The 20,611-nt window shown below is 42.4% G+C and overlaps 1 protein-coding gene across 4 annotated transcripts in view; it reads left to right on the top strand.

Moving 5' to 3' along the window:
• ARSK (arylsulfatase family member K) overlaps positions 1–8,004 on the top strand; it is a 106,772-nt gene extending 98,768 nt beyond the window's left edge. For all 4 annotated transcript variants that reach the window (XM_056537841.1, XM_056537854.1, XM_056537864.1 and 1 more), the window contains one exon: positions 7,619–8,004. In XM_056537841.1, the coding sequence (XP_056393816.1) occupies positions 7,619–7,983 (365 nt within the window). In that variant the 3' untranslated portion in view covers positions 7,984–8,004. The remainder of the gene's footprint in view (positions 1–7,618) is intronic.
• Positions 8,005–20,611: the final 12,607 nt, after the last annotated feature.

The raw sequence follows: 20,611 nt of genomic DNA, 5'->3' as shown, positions 1-20,611 counted from the left end.
CATCTTGAAGTGTCGATATATCACGTGTTTCACCGGGCGATAACCGCCATCCTTCTTCTTTACCAAGAAGAGGTTGCTTACAAAACCGGGGGACAAGGGGTTTACCTCTATCACCGCCTGTTTGGACAGGAGCTCTCGGAGCTCGTTGTCTATGAGTACTATGTTTTGAGCGGAAAACTGAATGGGTGGAGGAATAGAATTCAGTACGGGGAGAGATTGGAACTCTATCTGGTAGCCTGCTACCGTATTGAGGATCCACACGTCTGCCGTAATCATGGACCAGACGTGGGAAAAATACATCAGTCTGCCCCCCACCGTTGTGTGTGGAATGGAAATTGTGTGTGTACTCACCGGTCGGTGGACGAGACCTAGGATATCCGCGGCCTCCACGTCCTCTCCAGGGGCGTCCTCGAGGGGGAAAGAAAGGGGCCGGCTGGGCCACAGGCATCGTGTACTGTTGTTGAGCGGGAGCAAACTGTTGGTGCGCAGCTCTAACATAGGGCCTATAGGGGATTGAGCGGCCGGCAGATCGGCCTCTGCCTCTACCGGCCTTGCCAAAAACCTTGGTAGTTTGGCCCGTTTTCTCTAGTGAGGTCTGCGCCTTATCTAGACTGGAAAATAGGCTGACCACCTTATTAATGTTCTTAATGAGATCTTCTCCGAAGAGGAGACCTTCAGCGGAGGGTCCGGGCTCATTCTCCGCTAAATGACTGAGCTGGGGTTCCAGCTTCATTAAAATCGAACGGCGACGTTCGGTAGAGCACGCCGTGTTTGCGCTGCCTAGCATGCATATCGCACGCTGGGCCCAACCTCTAAGTTGTGACAAGTCTACCGGTTGGTCAGCTGAGGCTGCTTGTTCAGATAAATTAAGAATCTTTGTGAGCGGTCCAAGCAGATCTAGTATGCGATCCTGTATTAATTTGAAGGACCGTTCAATGCCCTTCTTGGAATATTTGCCAGCCCGGGTCAGGTACTTAAGGAGGACCGGGTCTATCTCTGGGGTGACCGCCACCTTCTTGGCCACATAGGGCCTAGGGCATTCCGCCCTGAGTTTGTTCCTATTTGTGCGGTCTAGTGACCGTCTAGTCCAATGCTCTATGTACTGAGCTACGTGTGGTAGTGGTGCCCAGTCACCTGAGTGAGGATGTATGATCTCATCAGGATTGAAGAGTGGTTGTCCCTGAGCGTCTAAAATCGCCTCACTGGACACTTCAGGTTCGGCATCATGACAGTCAGCCTGAAACCCCGCATCTTCATTATCAGAGTCAGAGTCCGTGGCTTGAGCCGTGTCCGACTCGCCGGATGACTCGTCGTTAGACGTGTTGTATGAGTCCGGTTTTATACGCCTGGCGGACTTCAGCCCTTTTTTAATATTCTCCTTGGGGCCCAAGGGTCGAGGGAGGTCACTGAGATGCGGGGTGCGGCAGGCCGGTTCGGGTCCTGCCTGGGGCACATTATAAACTTCCCCTGCCGGGGAGTCGTAGTGTACGTTCACATGTTTACGTTTTTGTGTCACTTTACCCTTAACTGGCTCAGTAGAGGTAGAGGGCAAAGAGGGGTCAGAACGTACATTAGCAGCCAGAGCTGCTTGAATGGACTTAGTAATCAAGTCCTGAATCTGGGAAGCGGACATTATTTGAGAGGCTTCAATATCAATAGCCTCATTAACATGGGTAGAAAATGGAGTAGAATTATCTCCAGCCATCCTATAGATGTCAGTATGAATAAGGGGAAGCTACAAGTAGCCTAACTGACAGTAATAATTTAGCAATAAACTATCTTAGATAACTCACTGGGATCTATACCTAAATGCTGGCGCTCCTCTCACCGCTCGCACAACACTGGCGACGGTGAGAGGAGGAGGATCCCAGCAAGCAGAGCTCACAGCCGTAGTCTCGCGAGACTACGACTAGAACTTCTGTGATAGGACGCGCGGACTCAGCGGAGGCGCGTCGCAAGGGACGCGTCACTCGGACATGCCCCCCGAACGTTGCAGAGCCCGCGAAAAGGACGAGAGCGGCGAAAATAAGCCGAAGAAGACGGCGCGAAAGTAGGGTAAAATGGCGCCTGACAGGAGAGAGGACCCGGAGTAACAGAACCGGGAACAGTGAAAACACAAAGGGGGAATGTAGAGACCGAAAAGGAAAATAATAATAACACTGAATTACAATTAATAGAAAATATAGGACAGTATATATAAATATGTAGAGTATATAGAAATATATATAGAATGAGTTGGAAAAACAAAACCAGGACAACTGGAGAAATAGGGACACATGAAAGGGTCCCCACCCCAGTAACCTGGTACAATGAAAGAACAATAAAGGAAATCTCTATATGAAAAACAATGAAGATAAAAATTGTTATACTTAACTAGCTGCCATGAGCAGAAAGAAAGAGGAAGAGGAGATCCAGCCAGCCCCTTATATAGGGTCTCCGCCCCAGGGGAGGGGATTCCAGGGGCTGCTGGGAGTTGTAGTTTTAATAAATTTTTCTAATGTTATGAAGTAAATTCTCTGTAATTTTCTGCTATGGGCATTAAAAAGAAAGGTTTAATGCAAGATATGAGCCTCCTGTCTGATATATAACTCAGGATCAGTACAGGATAAGTAATGTAATATATGTACACAGTGACCTCACCAGCAGAATAGTGAGTACAGCTCTGGAGTATAATACAGGATATAACTCAGGATCAGTACAGGATACGTACGGGGGAGCGGATTATCAGATTATGCATGTGAGGGGAGGATAATAATGATTATTATAATCCTCCCCTCACATATATGTAACATCTCCCCCTCACATGTATAATCTGATAATCTCCTCCTCACATTGATTATCCCCCTCACATATAATCTGATTATGATATTATATATGTGAGGGGATAATCAGTGTGAGGAGGGGATTATCAGATTATACATGTGAGGGGGAGATGTTACATATATGTGAGGGGAGGATTATAATAATCATTATTATCCTCCCCTCACATGTATAATTTCCTCCCTTCTCACATTATATAATAAATCCCCCCTCACATTATATAATAAATCCCCCCCACACTATATAATAAATCCCCCCTCACATTATATAATAAATCCCCCCCACACTATATAATAAATCCCCCCCACACTATATAATAAATCCCCCTTCACATTATATAATAACCCCCCCCCCCCCACACTATATAATAAATCCCCCCTCACACTATATAATAAATCCCCCCTCACATTATATAATAAATCCCCCCCACCCCCACACTATATAATAAATCCCCCCTCACATTATATAATAAATCCCCCCCACACTATATAATAAATCCCCCCTCACATTATATAATAAATCCCCCCCACACTATATAATAAATCCCCCCCCCACACTATATAATAAATCCCCCCCACATTATATAATAAATCCCCCCACCCCACATTATATAATAAATCCCCCCCCACACTATATATTAAATCCCCCCTCACATTGTATAATAAATCCCCCCCACCCCACACTATATAATAAATCCCCCCTCACATTATATAATAAATCCCCCCCACCCCACACTATATAATAAATCCTTCTTCACATTATATAATAAATCCCCCCTCACATTATATAATAAATCCCCCCCACCCCACACTATATAATAAATCCCCCCTCACATTATATAATAAATCCCCCCCACACTATATAATAAATCCCCCCCACCCACCCCACACACACACACACACACACACACACACACACACACACACACACACACTATATAATAAATACCCCCCACACACACACATTATACATACTCACATATCCGGCGATGGGTCCCCTAATGCGGCCTGGATCCTGGAAGCAGCCGTGTGGGGACTGAGAGGAGCGGGAGACTCTCTCTGCTCCGCTCCTCTCTATGATGCCGCCCGTGACGTCGTACGTCACGTCACGTGACCATCTCCCAGACAGCCATTGCGGTACTGGCTGCCTGGGGATGAGTGACGACGACGGCGGCGAACATAAAAAGGCAGCGTGCGGCGCAATACGGGCCCATGGGGCAAAAGGGGCGAGCTGCTTTTGGGCCCCCAGGAATTACAGGGCCCGGGGCAGCTGCCCCTTTTGCTCCACGGCCGCGGTGATTAGGGTGTACCTGGGCACACCCGGCACACCCTGTGCGCACGCCTATGTTCTAAATATGTTTTCTATGCTAGTATTTTACCCATTCCTGACTCCCGAATTTAGATTTTTGTCTTATGTGTTTTTCCTTCACATAACATTTGGGTCTTTTATTTATTTATTTATTTTTTGTGGGACAGGGTGCATTTTTCATGGACTCTTTATTTTACTACATAATGTATTACAAATCCAGAGAAAAATGATTTTTAGGGTGAAATTGAAAAATATATGCGATTGCACAAATTTTTTCACTATACAGTAAATCTTACATGCCAGATTTATTGTATGGGCCAGTACAATTCCAATCACACCAAATTAGATTTTTTTTTCTTACTATAAAAAAAATAAATCCCCTCTACTTATCAGTAAGCATTGGTTAGACTTAATGTAGGGATTGGCCCGGGTAGTGAGATAGAAAGTAAGATAGTTAAGTATAGGGACTAGGCAGAAGCCTAGGGGAGGTTCCGGTGCAGGACATCCTTATCAGCATGTCCATTCCACCTAGGACTAGGGCCTAGTGTAGAAAGTACCTGTAGGACTCTATAGGTCCCCCCCCCTTTCCCCAGTGGTCCCCTCAGGGCAGTATAGGCATCAGAGTAGGTACTCGTGTATGGTTATCAACATTATATGAACTGTGTAATTTGCTCTATCAGTTGTATACAGTGTATTATCTTATAATCTGTATTGCTGGAAGTTTTCTTCTTAAGGTTTTGGTCTCTTTTGTTTGACACTCTTTGAGTATTATGATGCAGATCTGCTTCTTTTTATTGGCAATTATTAAAGGTTTTATTTTGGTCTACATTCTGTCTCTAGTCTGTTTTTTTTTTATGTTTTTGGGCCTAGCTATAAAGTATATCTAAGTGCTGTGCAGAAAGATCTGGCAATTTGGCTCTTCCATAATTATGTGCAAAAGATTTACAATCAGAAAATGGAAACAGATTGAATGAATGTGGACACCACATTCTCTTTAAATGTTATATCTGGTCTGAATCAGATTGTAGCTAAAGGTAATTATATGTATTCTACACAGTTAGTAAAAATACAGTAGTAGTCCTATAGCATCACTTTAATTTTTGACAGCCATAGATTGCATATATATATATACACAGTGGGGAACTTCAGTATGGCACTACTATAGGATAAGGTCTCATTCACACTTAATAGAGAGGTGCGCTATTTGGAGCATGCACTGTTGTTCACTTATATGGAGGTGCTCTATTTATACGAAAGGATACATCTAATAATCCAGAAAAATGAAAAACGGCATATACCATCTGTGGAAAACTTCTTTAAACCTTTTCTTTTTCTTCCGTGCACATACCGAACCTACAGCGGTGAGCTGCTAGCAGACATACTGTGGAGTAAAATCAGTGTGTTTCATGCGTCCATATGCAATTTGGCAACTTGGCTCTCCTATAATAACATTCAAAACATTTACAATCAGAAAATGAAAACAAAATGTTGAGAACATGTGTGCGGGCACACAAAATAGCTGTCCCTTATTTCACAACCCTTTCTGTCTGCTGGCAGCTCCCAGCTGCAGGTTTGGTATGCACATGGAAGAAAATAAAGTTTAAAGAAGTTCTCCCCTGATGGTGAGTGTATTTTTCATTCTTCTTCCAAGAATTAATAGATGAAATATACAGTACTTCATTACAGAAAATGATGTCTTAGATAATGCTTTACATCTCAATTATCTTGTTAAGCTTAATGAATCTAACATCTGTACCATGAAACATTAGGTTAAAAAAATTCCATATAAACTATTAGATAGTTGGATGTGAACTGATATTTTTTCACACCATGAAATATCTAAGAGGTAAAACTGCAAGTTCCATTTTTAGAATACTTAATGCATAAAGAACATGTTTAGATGTGCATTTTGTTGGGGATCCTGCTGTGCTTTATCTGAATAGACTAATCAATATTTCACATTTATATTCTTTGCAAGAAAATATCATGCAAATAACAATATAGTAATATTTTAAACTTTCTACCCTATTTTGAGGGCATTTTGTGACGATTAAAATCCTATACTGCATATTTATGGATATCCTATAGATCAAGCATGAAAAAGGCAAAAGGGCTATATTGGACTATACAGAGCTAATTATTAGTAACTAAAGGAAACCTATCATCACTTTCTTGCTGCCTAAACCACAAGTCATTGGGAAAGTGCTGAGTGTCTTCTCCCTGCCCCATTAGTCCTGATAGACTTGTAGTCTGGTAAATATAACAATTGATGACAGGTTTTCTAGTAATTATTCAAACTAATATTTGATGCCACATATTTTCTTATGAATGTATTAAGGCTACATGGCTAAAGCACTACTGGAATTTTTATCTGTTAGAAATGCTATTCTTTAAAGGGGTACTCCGCCATAAAACATCTTATCCCCTATCCAAAGATGTCTAATCCATAAGATGTCTATTTGCAGGGGATCTCTGCTGCGGCACCCCAGTCATCCGGTTCACGGAGCAAACTCGGCTTAGTGCCAGATTAATGGTGACAACAGCTGCCATGCCCTCTCCATTCATGTCTATGTCCATAGACTTGAATGGAGGGGCCGTAGTGTGACATCACGAACATGGAAGCTCCAAGCTTCTGTGTTGTGGACGCCGTTGGCGGCCCAAAGATCGGGGACCCGCCCAGCGTCGTGACCCCCATGATCAGACATCTTATCCCCTATTCTTTGGAGAGGGGATAACATGTTTTCCAGCGGAGTACCCCTTTAAACGCTTTTATAGTAAACATACTGTTTTGGTGTTTTTTTTGTTTAGTTTTTTTCGAGTTTTCCATTTTAGTATCTATATTGTAAAAGAATCTTGGAATATTGCAATTTTAATTCTGGCCACGAGGCCTTGTTAATAGATTGACGCTTCCTGTTCTCTAGAGATCACTTTTAAGCAGTCTCCTCAGTATCATCATAAGCAGGATTATAGTGAAAAGTGAAACCAGATAAAGCCATTCCCTATAGGAGATGCTCAGAGCCTTCCCATCCCTGCACACTGACATCTGCACAGGTCATAGAGCATGCCTAGAAATCTGTCCCATAGAAGTCAAAATGAGGTCAGCTTCAGTCTATTGCTTTCCATGTCCATGGGGCTGCTGTAAAGCATATGTTTAAATGATATGCATAAAGCTCAGGTAAAATGGCTGCCCTGTAATAATGTACATTAGAAAAATTTCAGTCAGAAAACAAAACCAGATTAGAAAAAAAAACAAAAAAAAACATATATCAGTATTTGAAAAAATTCAAGGGGACACATTCCCTTTAGGATGGAGAAATCAGAAATCTACACAGTACTCAAAATGTATTATGTTTTTTTTTTTTATTATGGTAAACATGTAATTACATTTAATAAAGAATCCATGACTACAACTTTATTTAACTGTCCAGGCCTAGAATTTTAGTTTTATAAAATCCAAATTTAATCCATTTACTTTATTATACATTTTCAGATTTAACAAAGGACCGAGATGAACTTGACAATGTTGCTGCCCAGTTTCCTGAGATTGTCTGTTCTATGGAGAAGAAGCTCCGATCTATTGTAGACTATAAGCAAGTCTCTTCTGTGGTGCACCAGTACAATAAGCAATCATTTGCCAACTGGAAAGAAAGTGTGGGAAGTAATTACACAAATGTCATTTCTAACTTGAGATGGCATTTGGATTGGAGCTTGAGACCCAAGGCCTATGAACTAGCAATTGAGAGATGGCTAAAGAATAAAAGAAATGGTATTTCCAAAAGTACAGGCGGCATGTCACGTAAAATATTTCCTGCAAAGAGAAACAAACACTGTATAAAAATAAACATGTTGCAATAATATTTATTATACAATAGAACAGTATTTGTTTTAACGCTTTTAGAAAAACCAGAACACTCTCTGTACTGTGGAATTTGGCATGAACATGGAAATGCCAACTCAAAGACACCCTGTTGCTAGGTTTATGCTGCCCTATCTGAGATGCTGTGCCACCATTCAGAACATATCTTTATTATTACAGTGGTCCCTCAACATACGATGGTAATCCGTTCCAAACGGACCATCGTTTGTTGAAACCATCCTATGTTGAGGGATCCGTGCAATGTAAAGTATAGGACAGTGGTCTACAACTGCGGACCTCCAGATATTGCAAAACTACAACACCCAGCATGCCCGGACAGACGATGGCTGTCCGGGCATGCTGGGTGTTGTAGTTTTGCAACATCTGGAGGTCCGCAGGTTGTAGACCACTGTTAGAGAAAGTTGTACTCGCCTGTCCCCGCCGCTCCGGCTCGTCACCGCTCGTCACCGCTGGCCAGGATGTCGCCGTCCATCGCTGTTGCCGCATCCCCGACGCTCCGGCAAGGCCTCTGCTTCCCCGGTAACCGCGCTCTCCGTCACCGCCATCATGTCGCTACGCACGCTGCTCCTATTGGATGACGGGATGGCGTGCACAGCGACGTGATGACGTCGATGGAGAGCGCCGACGATGCAGAGGATCCCGAAGAGGACGCGCCGCAGCCCCGAGGACAGGTGAGTGACCATCACCGGAGCTCACGGGGCACTGTGAACGGCTATCCGGCGGCAGCGGAAGCAGTTAGCGCTGTCGGATAGCCGTTTACGCCATGGCCCCGACATAAAAAAGCATCGTATGTTGATGCTGCCTTCAACATGCGATGGCCTCGGAGAGGCCATCGCATGTTGAAATGATCGTATGTCGGGGCCATCGTAGGTCGAGGGGTCACTGTATTGAGGAATCTGAGCTTGGTGCAGTAGTCCTCTCAAATATGTATACGTGCCCTGAAGTCTTCAATGTTTATAAGGACTTGTCTCTCTCTGCCCACCGGTTGCTGTTTGGCAGGTGTCTGACTATAGTGTGTATGGGCAGAGAACTCTCAGTCAGCAATGGGTAGTCAGAGGGAGCTCTGTGGTAAGGTGCTTGTTCTCCTGCATACAAGATGAAAAAGCTACACAAAATGATGTTAGTCATACATCTTTCTGTTCAGCATCTCTGTCAACAGCATACTTCTAGTGAGAGAGTATCTTTACAGTGTATGCCCAGGGAAAACTTCATAGTGCTTTAAAAACTAAATATATTTTATTACTGTGGAGCCTTTCCTCTGAAAGTTCTGCTGCAAATCACAACCTTTGATTTGTAATGCCCTTATAAAGACATTATTGTTGTCTGATAAATCTCCCTCCATGACCGGCTGCAGTTCAATTGTATAGAACTGCAGCCGGTCATGGAGAGAGCTTTATCATTGAAAGTAGAGGGTTTCTTTTGCTTATCTGTGGCGCATTGATTGTTACAGTTGTGCATAGATTTGTGCAACAACTTCTGAGGTCCACAGGTTAAAGGGGTACTCCGGTGGCAAACAATTATTATTTATTTTAAATCAACTGGTGCCAGAAAGTTAAACAGATTTGCAAATTACTTCTATTTAAAAAAAAATAAAATGTTTATTCCTTCCAGTACTTATCAGCTGTTGTATGCTCCAGAGGAAGTTCTTTACTTTTTGAAATTCTTTTCTGTCTGGAACTCTTCAGAGCATGAGCAAATTCCCAAAGCAAACCTATCCTGCTCTGGACAGTTCCTGACACGGACAGAGGTGTCAGCAGAGAGCACTGTGGTCAGACAAAAAAGAACTTCACAACTTCCTCCGTAATATACAGCAGCTGATAAATACTGGAAGGATTAAGATTTTTAAATAGAAGTAATTTACAAATCTGTTTAACTTTCTGGCACCAGTTGATTTAATGGAGAAAAAAAAAATGTTTTCCTCTGGAGTACCCCTTTAATCAATTTTATAAACATGCTCTGTGGAGTGATTAAGGAATTTCACTTTGCAGTGGTTACGAATTTATAAAACACACATTTTTGCATAAAAAGCTGCGAACCCCTCAAAAACACGACAAGTCTACACAAACTCAAACGTGGCTTACATATCTGGCTGTGAAGAGCATTTAAAAAAAAAGTTGCACATTTTTTAAGAATTGGGTAATAAGTTGCAGAAAAGTCACAGAAAAGAGGAGGTATCATGCAAAGTAGTGCTCTGAAGAGATTTATTTTGGCTTTCGTGCACCAAATTTAAATATGCCTCACATTGAAAACCACTGGCGTATTATATGTTCCTACCAGTGTCAGGCGGCATCCTCTGCATTCCCTCCTGCTGTTCCAGCCTTTGCTGCAGTTTCCGCCTTGTCCACTAGGGGCCGCTTGTGAGCACTGCCTGGAACAATGTGCACTCCCTAGTAGTTCCCCCTCAGATCCCTGTAAGACACTCCCTATATAAAGAGGCTTCGCTGTAATCATGTTCTGTAACTTCATTAGCCATCAGGATGCTCTAAAAGATACAACTTGTAATTCCGTCTTTGGTTAAGATATTTAAGTTATTTAATGTATGTCCTTGAATCACTCTTTTTTTCCTAACATTTTTATATTTGTTTACGCCTTCCACATACCAGACTAAAATGGCAGAAAAAAAATGTCCTGACAAGAGATTCTGGTCACATTATTAATTATTTCAAGTTCATTAATAAATAACTGATTCTGCTTAATTTTCAATATGACTATCACTATTTTTAAATAACTTTTTTTTTTTTTACAGTTTTCATTATGTCCACAAAGCCTAATATTTAGGTAAAATACCCTGTTCTGTGGATAAAGCTGTCACTGGTGTTATCACAGACACCAGTGGAACTGCTGTATAAATGATGATCACGTTGTGACCCACAAATGGCCATGACTGCTCAGTCGCAAGAAATCTATCTGAGAATTATTTCTTTTGACTGCAGGGTTGTGGTCACTTGTGGGTCGCAACGCAACTCCATTTATTTGCAAGAGTTGCAATGCCATCCAATCACAGCAGTATGACACAGTAATTTTTGTATGTGTTGCTTTAGTCTTAGGAGGATCACTGTCAACAATGATGTGAAAAGTAGATGAATTGGATAAATTGTGTAGAAAGTTTTGAGTAAGGGGAACCCGTCATTAAATTGCAGATCAGTAGAAGTACTCTAATTACTGCACTCACTGTATGTAGATTACAGTCATGGGGGTGTTCAACTCGGGTCACAATAGATGGCCCTTCTAAACTCTGAATTGATATTCCTGGGGATTCACAGTGGGCTTGCAATTATGTATTCCTGACTCAGTGGCATCACACATGGCAACAATAGGTGCTTTTAGAGATCATCCATCATGACTCTCTTGCTGAGCAGCCCTGCATCAATGACTACAAGCGAATATTTACCAAAACAAGGTATAGTACTTCTTTAGGGCCTATGCCAGATATTACCAGATATGCCACATAATACAGACCCCAGAATAAGGCCCCAGTATCATTGTCCTTCATAATATAAACCCCAGAATCAGAACCCAGAATCACCACTGTCACGGACCGACCAGGGGACAGGGAGAGTAAGCCCTAAACTGACCCTAAAATCGCTCACCCTGCCTACTTTCCCGTCCACCCTAAACTGTGGATCGACAACTGGGCACCGGTCCCTCCCTGAGCTAAAGTGCAGGGGCCTAAAATCGCATACTAATAAACAGTTGGTCACAAACCAGAAACATAACAGGAACATATAACTCTATAACAGATTAAATTCAGAGGACACAGATCAGTGAGCAGCACAGAGGACACTATAGACCTATGGTAAAGTACAGAGGAAAACACTAGCCAAGTGATCATGTACTGTAAGACCAGTGCATGTACAAAAACTCCAAAGATCTGAATAAAGAACTAATAAACATATAGAGTTCAAAACACCAGACAGGAAAAAGTATGAGTCTAAACAGACTCCAGGAACAGACAGGAATATAGCATTATCCCCCAGAACCTCCAGTAGACACAAAGTCCCCATGGACCGGTAACAAGGATCTATCGCTAAACAGGAATAACCGCAATTTTTCAGAACACCTACAGTAGACACAGGAATAATAATACCCTCTGAGTCCCCATGGAACGGTAACAGGGATGCCTAGATACACACAATATAATTATAGAACACTGTTCACACTGAACACAAGACAGGAATAATCGCAATCCCTCAGAAAACCTCCAGTAGACACAGAGTTCCCATGGACAGGTAATAGGGATATCTAGATGAGAACCTCCAGTAAACACAGAAATGTCCCCATGTAGCGGTAACAGGGATATCTAGATACAGAAAAATCTGGGAAAACAGATACAAGAGAAAACACAGTGTGAACAGATGAATAGCAGAAAGGATATACTAATCCTAAAACCGACTATACAAACACAGCTTAAAATCTACTAAGAGCATGCCACATAACCATGGCTAAAGCCAGTACATACAAGGTGCATGCTAAGACAGAGATAGAAAATTAAAAGCTCAAATAAAGAGTGTTTCACCAAGAGCTCCATAACAGCGTGTCAGGATCTCAGGAAGTCAAAATGTCAAATGTATCACTAGCTCAGAAACTAGGCTGAGCTGATCCTTATCTAGACACACCCTAAGAGCTATTAAATAGCAAGCCAAAGGCTTTAACTATTCCCTGACCGGGGAACATACAACTGTTCCCACACAACCAAATCCAATAGCTGTGTGTGAACAGAGACCAAGACAGACATGACAGCATAATACAGACCCCAGAATCACCACCCTGCATAATATAGACCCCAGAATCACCACCCACCATAATGCAGACCATAGAATCAGACCCCACCATAACAAAAAACACCAGAATCAGACTCCAGTATCACCTCCCTGCATAATACAGACCCCAGAATCAGGCCCACCATAATACAAACCACATAACCAGTCCTCACCATAATACAGACCCCAAAATCAGTCCCCACCATAATACAGACCCCAGAATCAGTCCCCACCATAATACAGACCCCAGTATTTGACCCTACCATAACACAAACCCCAGAATCAGACTCCACCATAATACAGACCCCAGAATCAGACCCCAGTATCACCGCCCTATATAATAAAAAAAACAGAATCAGACCCCAGTATCACCACCCTGTATAATATAGACCCCAGAATCAGACCCCACCATAATACAGACCCCAGAATCACAGCCCTGCATAATCTGTAGACTAACCCCCTTATGGGGGGGGATCTCTGGATGACCCATTTATGGGGGATCTTAAGATGATACACCTTTGTGGGATATGTAAATCACACACTATTATGTGGGTTCCGTAGATAAAACTTATAGGGGATCTGTGAATGACACCCCTATGGGGGAGCTGTGAATGAACACTGTTATGGGGTAATTTGTACATAACACAGTTATAGGGGATCTATAGACTGACAGAGACCAGAGCCTGTCTCTGGGACAGGAAAGCTGCTGTCAGAGCCAAGAACTGAGCCGAGTCTTTTACTGAAACATACAGGAGACTTACTGGTCTGTAGCAGTGACCCCTGACCTGCCCTCCTCCAGACCCCTCACTGCAGTCGGTACAGAGCACAGAGCGATCCTCCCTCTTCCCCTCCATGCTGCCGACAGACAGCAGAGCATGCCATCTGAAAGGTGACGGGAGGAAAAGAGAGAGAACTCTCTCTCTCTGAAGTTGTTCCCAGTGCAGAACAGCAATAACCAGGCAAGGAGAGTGAGGGGGAGGAATGCATCTTCTGTCCTTGGCCGGATCTTTTAGCAGCTGCGGCTGTTTAAAGTGATAGTGTCCCAGGACTGCCCCCAGGTTGGCACTCACTTGTGTGCCACTCAAATGCACTCTGCATGCCATGAGTGGCACGCGTGTCAGGGGTTGCAGACCCCTGGCCTATGCATACTTATTTCATGCACGGGAAATCGAAGCTGCAGATTTGATTCTGTGCTCAGTCATTTAGTTTACATTAAACACTGCAGCATAAAATCTGCAGCTTCAAATCCTGTGCATCAAAGGATACTGTACATGTAAATACACTACTAAAGTGCATCTGTCACATTAAAATATTATTTTTAAACTGGCTACAAAGTGTACAAGGTGTTTACTTGTATATCATAGTCATACCTTACTAAGGAGAATTGCTTCCTTTATTTCCTGAACAGAGGTGTCAGCAGAGAGCACCGTGAACTTCCTCTGTATTATACAGCAGCTGATAAGTACTGGAAGGATTAAACATTTTAAATAGAAGTAATTAACAAATCTGTTTAACTTTCTGGCACCAGTTGATTTAAAAAAAAAAAAACATTTCAGCTACAATATAAAGGTAGTGTTGGGGCTTTAGGAGGGTTAGAGCTGGTGACAGGTTCCCTTTAAGTTTTTCTATTATGCTTGTAGTACCTCATTGTTAATACATGCCTTTTGTAATAGACAGAATATTATTATAGATGTTCTGTGTAATATGCTGCATTACCGAAAATGATGTCTCAGATAATGCTATACATCTCAATTAACTTGTTTAGCTTAATGACTCTAATATCTGTACCATGAAACATTATGTAAAACAAATTTCACTATAAACTGTTAGATACTTGGAGGTCCTGTTTTAAGAATAGTCAATGCATAAAAAACATATTTAGATGGTGCTTAGGGTTCCTGTCTGCTGAGCTATATCTGAATAGACCAATCAGTATTTCACATTTATATTCTATGCAGTAAAGATTATGAACAAAATAACAGATTATCTCCTGTATGTAGCATTGCAACTAATTTACAAATATGTTTAACTTTCTGCCACCAGTTGATTTAAAAGGAAAAAGGTTTTCACCGGAGTACCCCTTTAACCCCTTAAGGACCCAGCCAATTTTAACTGTAGGACACGGCCATTTTTTGCACATTTGACCACTGTCACTTTAAACATTAATAACTCTGGGATGCTTGTACCTTTCATTCTGATTCCGAGATTGTTTTTTCGTGACATATTCGACTTTATGATAGTGGTAAAATTTTGTCGATACTTGCATCATTTATTGGTGAAAAAATCCAAAATTTTATGAAAAAATTGAACATTTTGCATTTTTTTTTTACTTTGAAGCTCTCTGCTTATAAGGAAAATGAATATTCCAAATAAATTATATATTGAAATTCAAATTCAAATATACAATATGTCTACTTTATGTTTCCATCATAAAGTTGACATGTTTTTACTTTTGGAAGACATCAGAGGGCTTCAAAGTATAGCAGTAATTTTACAATTTTTCACAAAATTTTCAAAATCAAAATTTTTCAGGGACCAGTTCTGTTTTGAAGTGGATTTGAAGGGCCTTCTTATTAGAAATACCCCACAAATGACCCCATTATAAAAACTGCACCCCTCAAAGTATTTAAAATGACATTCAAAAGGTTTGTTAACCCTTTAGGTGTTTCACAGGAACAGCAGCAAATTGAAGGAGAAAATTCAAAATCTTCATTTTTTACACTCGCATGTTCTTGTAGACCCAGTTATTGAATTTTTACAAGGGGTAAAAGGAGAGAAATCTTCCTAAAATGTGTATTTCAATTTCTCTCGAGTAAGAAAATACCTCATATGTGTATGTCAAATGTTCGGCGGGCGCAGTAGAGGGCTCAAAATGGAAGGAGCGACAGTGGGATTTTGAAGAGTGAGTTTTTCTGAAATGGTTTTTGGGGGGCATGCCACATTTTGGAAACCCCTATGGTGCCAGAACAGCAAAAAAAAAAAACCACACGGCATACCATTTTGGAAACTACACCCCTCAAGGCACGTAACAAGGGGTCCAGTGAGCCTTAACACCCCACAGGGGTTTGACGACTTTTCGTTAAAGTTGGATGTGAAAATGATTTTTTTTTTCACTAAAATGCTAGTTTTCCCTCAAATTTTAAATTTTTACAAGGGGTAATAGGACAAAATGCCCCCCAAAATTTGAAACCCCATCTCTTCTGAGTATGGAAATACCCCATGTGTGGACATCAAGTGCTCTGCTGGCGCACTACAATGCTCAGAAGAGAAGGAGCGCCATTGAACTTTTGGAAAAAAATTGTTTGGAATGGAAGTCAGGGACCATGTGCGTTTACATAGCCCCCCGTGGTGCCAGAACAGTGGACCCCCCCCCCACATGTGACCCTATTTTGGAAACTGCAACCCTCACAGAATTTAATAAGGGGTGCAGTGAGTATTTACACCCCACTTGCGTTTGACAGATCTTTGGAACAGTGGGCTACATTTTTCATTTTCACGGACCACTTTTCCAAAAACCTGCCAGACCCCTGTGGGGCGTAAATGCTCACTGTACCCCTTATTACATTACGTGAGGGGTGTAGTTTCCAAAATGGGGTCACATGTGGGTATTTATTATTTTGCGTTTATGTCAGAACCGCTGTAAAATCGGCCACCCCTGTGCAAATCACCAATTTAGGCCTCAAATGTACATGGTGCGCTCTCACTCCTGAGCCTTGTTGTGCCTACAGAGCATTTTATGCCCACATATGAGGTATTACAAATTTTGGGGATCTTTTTTTCCTTTTATCGCTTGTGAAAATAAAAAGTATGGGGCAACACCAGCATGTTAGTGTAAATTTCTTTTATTTTTTTACACTAACAGGCTGGTGTAGACCCCAACTTTTCCTTTTCATAAGGGGTAAAAGGAGAAAAAGCCCCCCCCCCCCAAAATTTGTAGTGCAATTTCTCCCGATTACGGAAATACCCCATATGTGGCCCTAAACTGTTTCCTTGAAATACGACAGGGCTCTGAAGTGAGAGAGCTCCATGCGCATTTGAGGACTAAATACGGGATTGCATAGGGGTGGACATAGGGGTATTCTACACAAGTGATTCCCAAACAGGGTGCCTCCAGCTGTTGCTACATTTCCAGCATGCCTGGACAGTCAGTGGCTGTCTGGAAATGCTGGGAGTTGTTTTGCAACAGCTGGAGGCTCCGTTTTGGAAACCCTGCCATACAATACGTTTTTCATTTTTATTGGGGGGGACAGTGTAAGGGGGTGAATATGTAGTGTTTTACCCTTTATTATGTGTTAGTGTAGTGTAGCGTAGTGTTTTTAGGGTACATTCGCCCTGGCGTGTTACGGTGAGTTTCCCGCTAGGAGTTTGCGCTGCGGTGAAAAATTTGCTGCAGCCCAAACTTGAAGCAGGAAACTTACTGTGAGCCTGTCCGTGTGAATGTACCCTGTATGTTCACATGGGGGAGCAAACCTCCAGCTGTTTCAAAACTACAACTCCCAGCATGTACTGACAGACCGTGCATGCTGGGAGTTGTACTTTTGCAACAGCTGGAGACACACTGGTTGGAAAACCTTTAGTTAGATTCTGTTACCTAACTCAGTATTTTCCAACCAGTGTGCCTCCAGCTGTTGCAAAACTACAACTTCCAGCATGTACTAATCACCGAAGGGCATGCTGGGAGATGTAGTTATGCAATAGCTGTAGGTACGCAACTACAACTCCCAGCATGCCGAGACAGCTGTTTGGACATGCTGGGATTTGCAGTTTTGCAACATTTGGAGGGCTACAGTTTTAGAAAACACTGCAAGGTGATCTCCAAACTGTGGTCCTCCAGCTGTTGCAAAACTACAAATTCCAGCATGCCCTGACAGCAAACAGTTGTTTGGGCATGCTAGGAGTTGTAGTTTGGCAAGATCTGGAGGGCAACAGTTTAGGGACCACTGTATAATGGTCTCAAACTGTCCCCTCCAGATGTTGCTAGGCAACTCACCGGCTTCCGTCGGATCCAGCCGCACGTCATCGCCGCCTGCCGATCTCCGTCGCCCGCAGCCTCCATCGCCCTCCCGGATTGGTAAGTGGATCTTCGGCGCCGGTCCCCATCGTTTCCCCCTCCTGCCCCGCCTATTGTGGGAGGGCAGGACGGGGAAAACGAAAGTTAACCCCCCCGCCCCCAATCTGCTATTGGTGGTCGCATCTAGACCACCAATAGCAGGCATAGGAGGGGTGGCACCGCTGCCACCTCACTCCTATCGCTTCAGGGGGATCCTGGGTGTCTTAGACACCCGCGATCCCCCTTATATTTCGGGTCACAGTAATGACCCGGAATCGCACAAATCGCAAGTGATGACACCCCTGGGCGTTTGCACGGGATGCCTGCTGAATGATTTCAGCAGGCATCCCGGTCCGATCCCCGCCCGGTGTGCGGCGGGGCCGGAATTCTCCATGACGTACGTGTACGTCATGGGTCCTTAAAGGAGTACTTCGGTGCACACTTTTTTCATGTTATCCCGTCCGGGCTGCAAAATAAAAGAAAACGCACTTTATCTTACCTGCCAACGAGCCCCCGGAGCTCCGGTACAGGTGTTCGGTCCCCAGGCTGTACTCTTCTTACTTCCGGTTAGCCCGGCACGTCACACGGAGCTTCAGCCTATCACTGGAAGGAAGGAAGAAGAATACAGCCCGGGGACCAAACACCTGTACCGGAGCTCCGGGGGCTCGTTGGCAGGTAAGATAAAGTGCGTTTTATTTTATTTTGCAGCCCGGACGGGATAACATGAAAAAAGTGTGCACCGGAGTACTCCTTTAAGTACCAGGGTGTCATGACGTACGCATACGTTAAGGACTCAGGGTTTTTCAGTTTTTGCACTTTCGTTTTTTCCTCCTGAAATCATAACCCTTTCAATTTTCCATCTAAAAATCCATATTATAGCTTATTTTTTGCATCACCAATTCTAATTAGCAGTGACATTAGTCATTTTACCCAAAAATTCACGGCAAAGCGGAAAAAAAAATCATTGTGCGACAAAATCGAAGAAAAAACGCCATTTTGTCTTTTTTGGGGGCTTCCGTTTCTACGCAGTGCATATTTCGGTAAAAATTACACCTTATCATTATTCTGTAGGTCCATACGATTAAAATGATACCCTACTTATATAGGTTTGATTTTGTCGCACTTCTGGGAAAAAAAATAACTACATGGAGGAAAATGTATACGTTTAAAAATGTCATCTTCTGACCTCTATAACTTTTTAATTTTTCCATGTACAGGGCGGTATGAGGACTCATTTTTTGCGCCGTGATCTGATGATTTTATCGGTATGATTTTTGTTTTGATCGGACTTTTTTATCACTTTTTATTCATTTTTTAATGGTATAAAAAGTGAAGAAAAAATAAGCTTTTTTGGACTTTGGAATTTTTTTGTGCGTACGCCATTGACCGTGCGGTTTAATTAATGATATATTTTTATAGCTCGGACATTTACGCACACGGCGATACCACATATGTTTATTTTATTTTTTTTATTTACACTGTTTTATTTTTTTTATGGGAAAAGGGTGGTGATTAAAACTTTTATTAGGGAAGGGGTTAGATGACCTTTATTAACACTTTTTTTTTACTTTTTTTTGCAGTGTTATAGCTCCCATAGGGACCTATAACACTGCACACACTGATCTCCTATGCTGACCACTGGCGTATATTAACACTTTCACTTTTAGCACTTTCACTTTAGAAGCGGCAGTCAGCTTTGACCGCCGCTTCTAAAGGGTTAATACCGCACATTGCCACGATCGACGATGTGTGGTATTAGCTGCGGGTCCCGGCCGTTCATGACCAAAACTACAACTCCCAGCATGCCTGGACAGCCGAAGTCGGGACCGTCGCGATGTGATGCGGGGTCGCAGCGCGACCCCGCTTCATATCGCGGGAGCCGGCGCAGGACGTAAACATAAGTCCTGCGTCGTTAAGGGGTTAAGGACCGACCCATTTTTTACCTCTATGACCAGGCTCTTTTTTTATTTTATTTGACATGTATCTCTTTAAATGGTAATAACTTTACAACGCTTTTTCTGAGCAAAGCGATTCTGCGATAGTTTTTTCGTGACATATTGTACTTTATATAACTGGTGCATTTTTGTTGACACATGAAGCATTTTTTGTGTCAAAAACATCAAAATATTGTGAAAAACTGGAAATTTTCAGGCGTTTTTTTTTATGGTGTACACTGTGCGCTAAAAGTGATGTTATATTTATTCTGTGGGTCAGTACGATTATGGCGATACCCATTTTATATGGCTTTCTATGTTCTTTTTCCTTTTCTGAGCAAAATTCTTTTTCTGTCATTCATTTTCCAACAGCCGTAACTTTTTTATTTTTCATCCGACACCATTGAGTAATTTTTTGTAGGATTTTTTTTTTTTACGGCCTTCACCGTGCGGGATAATTTACATTATAGTTTTACATTACACATCATTACAGATTTGGCAATACCTATTATGTATATGATTTGTGTTTTTGATCTTTTTTTGTGATAATACAGGGCTTTTTTACACTTCATACTTTTATTGAAGAACTTTTTATTTAATTTTTGACACTTTTTACAGGTTATACTATGCTGTAATACATTTGTACTGCAGCACAGTATAACCTGATGAGCTGCAGACACTACAGCCTGTGCGATCCTCTAGCTGGATCTCACAGGCTTCTGTAGCAGGCATACAGAAGGTCATGATCTCACCTCCTGCTGCCATAGCAACCAACAGCGACCCGCGATTGTATCGCGGCGCCGCGGTTGGAGATCAGGGGGAGAGCGCTCCCCCTGTCAACACCATAGATGCTGTGATCAGG

The sequence above is a fragment of the Hyla sarda genome, chromosome 1 (assembly GCF_029499605.1).
Source record: "Hyla sarda isolate aHylSar1 chromosome 1, aHylSar1.hap1, whole genome shotgun sequence".
Lineage (NCBI taxonomy): Eukaryota > Metazoa > Chordata > Amphibia > Anura > Hylidae > Hyla > Hyla sarda.
Note: the sequence above shows the minus strand (reverse complement) of the source record. Positions and strands in the feature narration are given on the sequence as shown.